A 1,236-nucleotide genomic window follows, 5' to 3' on the forward strand; every position below is an offset into this window, starting at 1 on the left:
CTGTCTGTCTGTAACCTGTCTGTCAGACGGGGAGGACAGCCTTCCTGTGTCTGCAGACGTTCCAGCGCTTCGTGTCGGACTCGTTGAGAAACACCAGTTGGACTCCGGACGAAGACGTTCTGCTCAGAGAACTCGTGGACAAGATGAGGATCGGAAACTTCATCCCCTACACGCAGAGTAATGACATCACTGTGACATCCACTGTAGACATCACACTTGCGACTAATGTTGATGCAAACACAACAGTTAACATCCTGTCTGTCTGTCTACCTGTCTGTTTCTCTCAGTGAGTTACTTCATGGAAGGTCGTGACCCCGCTCAGCTGATCTACAGGTGGAACCAGGTCTTGGACCCGAGCCTGAAGAAAGGTCCGTGGACCCAACAGGAGGACCAGGTAGGGTGGGGGGCGGGGCTTAGACAGGACACACCCTCCACCTGCACAATAATGACATCATGATCTAACAGTTACATTCGTTAGCATGACGTCTGCCTGTCTGTCTCTCAGCTGCTGCTGCAGGCGGTCTCTCGTCACGGGGAGAAGGACTGGTGGAAGATCCGGTCTGAGGTTCCTGGACGCACTGACAGCGGCTGCAGAGACAGGTAGGGGGGAGCTGATTGGACCACAGACAGGAAGTGAGTGTTCACCTTGTGTCAGGTGTTAGCTGTGAGCTAGCTGATGTTAGCTCCTGTACACAGTGTGTCAGGTGATCATTAGATTATAGTTATTGATCCAGTTATATTTAATGTTGCAGCTGGGTGGCTTCCCTCAGGGATCAATAAAGTGTTCTAGAACAATGAATGTGATCATTCTTTCTGTTTGTCTGTGTGTGTGCTGTGTGTGTGTGTGTGTGTGCAGGTACTATGACAGTCTGAAGGCGGGTACAAAGAGAGGAGGGTTCGACAAACATGAGCGAGAGCTGCTGCTGCAGCTGGTGGAGAAACACGGAGTCGGTAGGTCACATGATCTCAGATCAGCTATTATTGATTAATGTCAGTGAGAAACTGATCAATATTTACTTGCTGATCACTTTATATTAATAAATACTGACTGTGTGTTTGTCAGGTCGCTGGGCGAAGATCGCAGCAGAGATTCCTCATCGTAATGACGCTCAGTGTCTTCGCGAGTGGAGGAAACAGGTACCCTCACCTGTCTAGAATCAGAATCAGGTTTTCACAAACAGGAATTTGCCTCAATTTATTGGTGCATAATAATAAACAGAAAAATATAAATAAAGA

General features: G+C 48.3%; 1 protein-coding gene across 1 annotated transcript in view; it reads left to right on the top strand.

Moving 5' to 3' along the window:
- snapc4 (small nuclear RNA activating complex, polypeptide 4) overlaps nt 1-1,236 on the top strand; it is a 13,717-nt gene that overhangs the window by 9,276 nt on the left and 3,205 nt on the right. The window contains 5 exon segments of the mRNA XM_035658198.1: nt 27-177; nt 288-394; nt 506-600; nt 857-951; nt 1,064-1,137. Coding sequence (XP_035514091.1) covers nt 27-177; nt 288-394; nt 506-600; nt 857-951; nt 1,064-1,137 — 522 coding nt within the window.

Source organism: Morone saxatilis, unplaced genomic scaffold (assembly GCF_004916995.1).
Source record: "Morone saxatilis isolate NCDOM2014 unplaced genomic scaffold, NCSU_SB_2.0 Contig16, whole genome shotgun sequence".
Taxonomy (NCBI): domain Eukaryota; kingdom Metazoa; phylum Chordata; class Actinopteri; family Moronidae; genus Morone; species Morone saxatilis.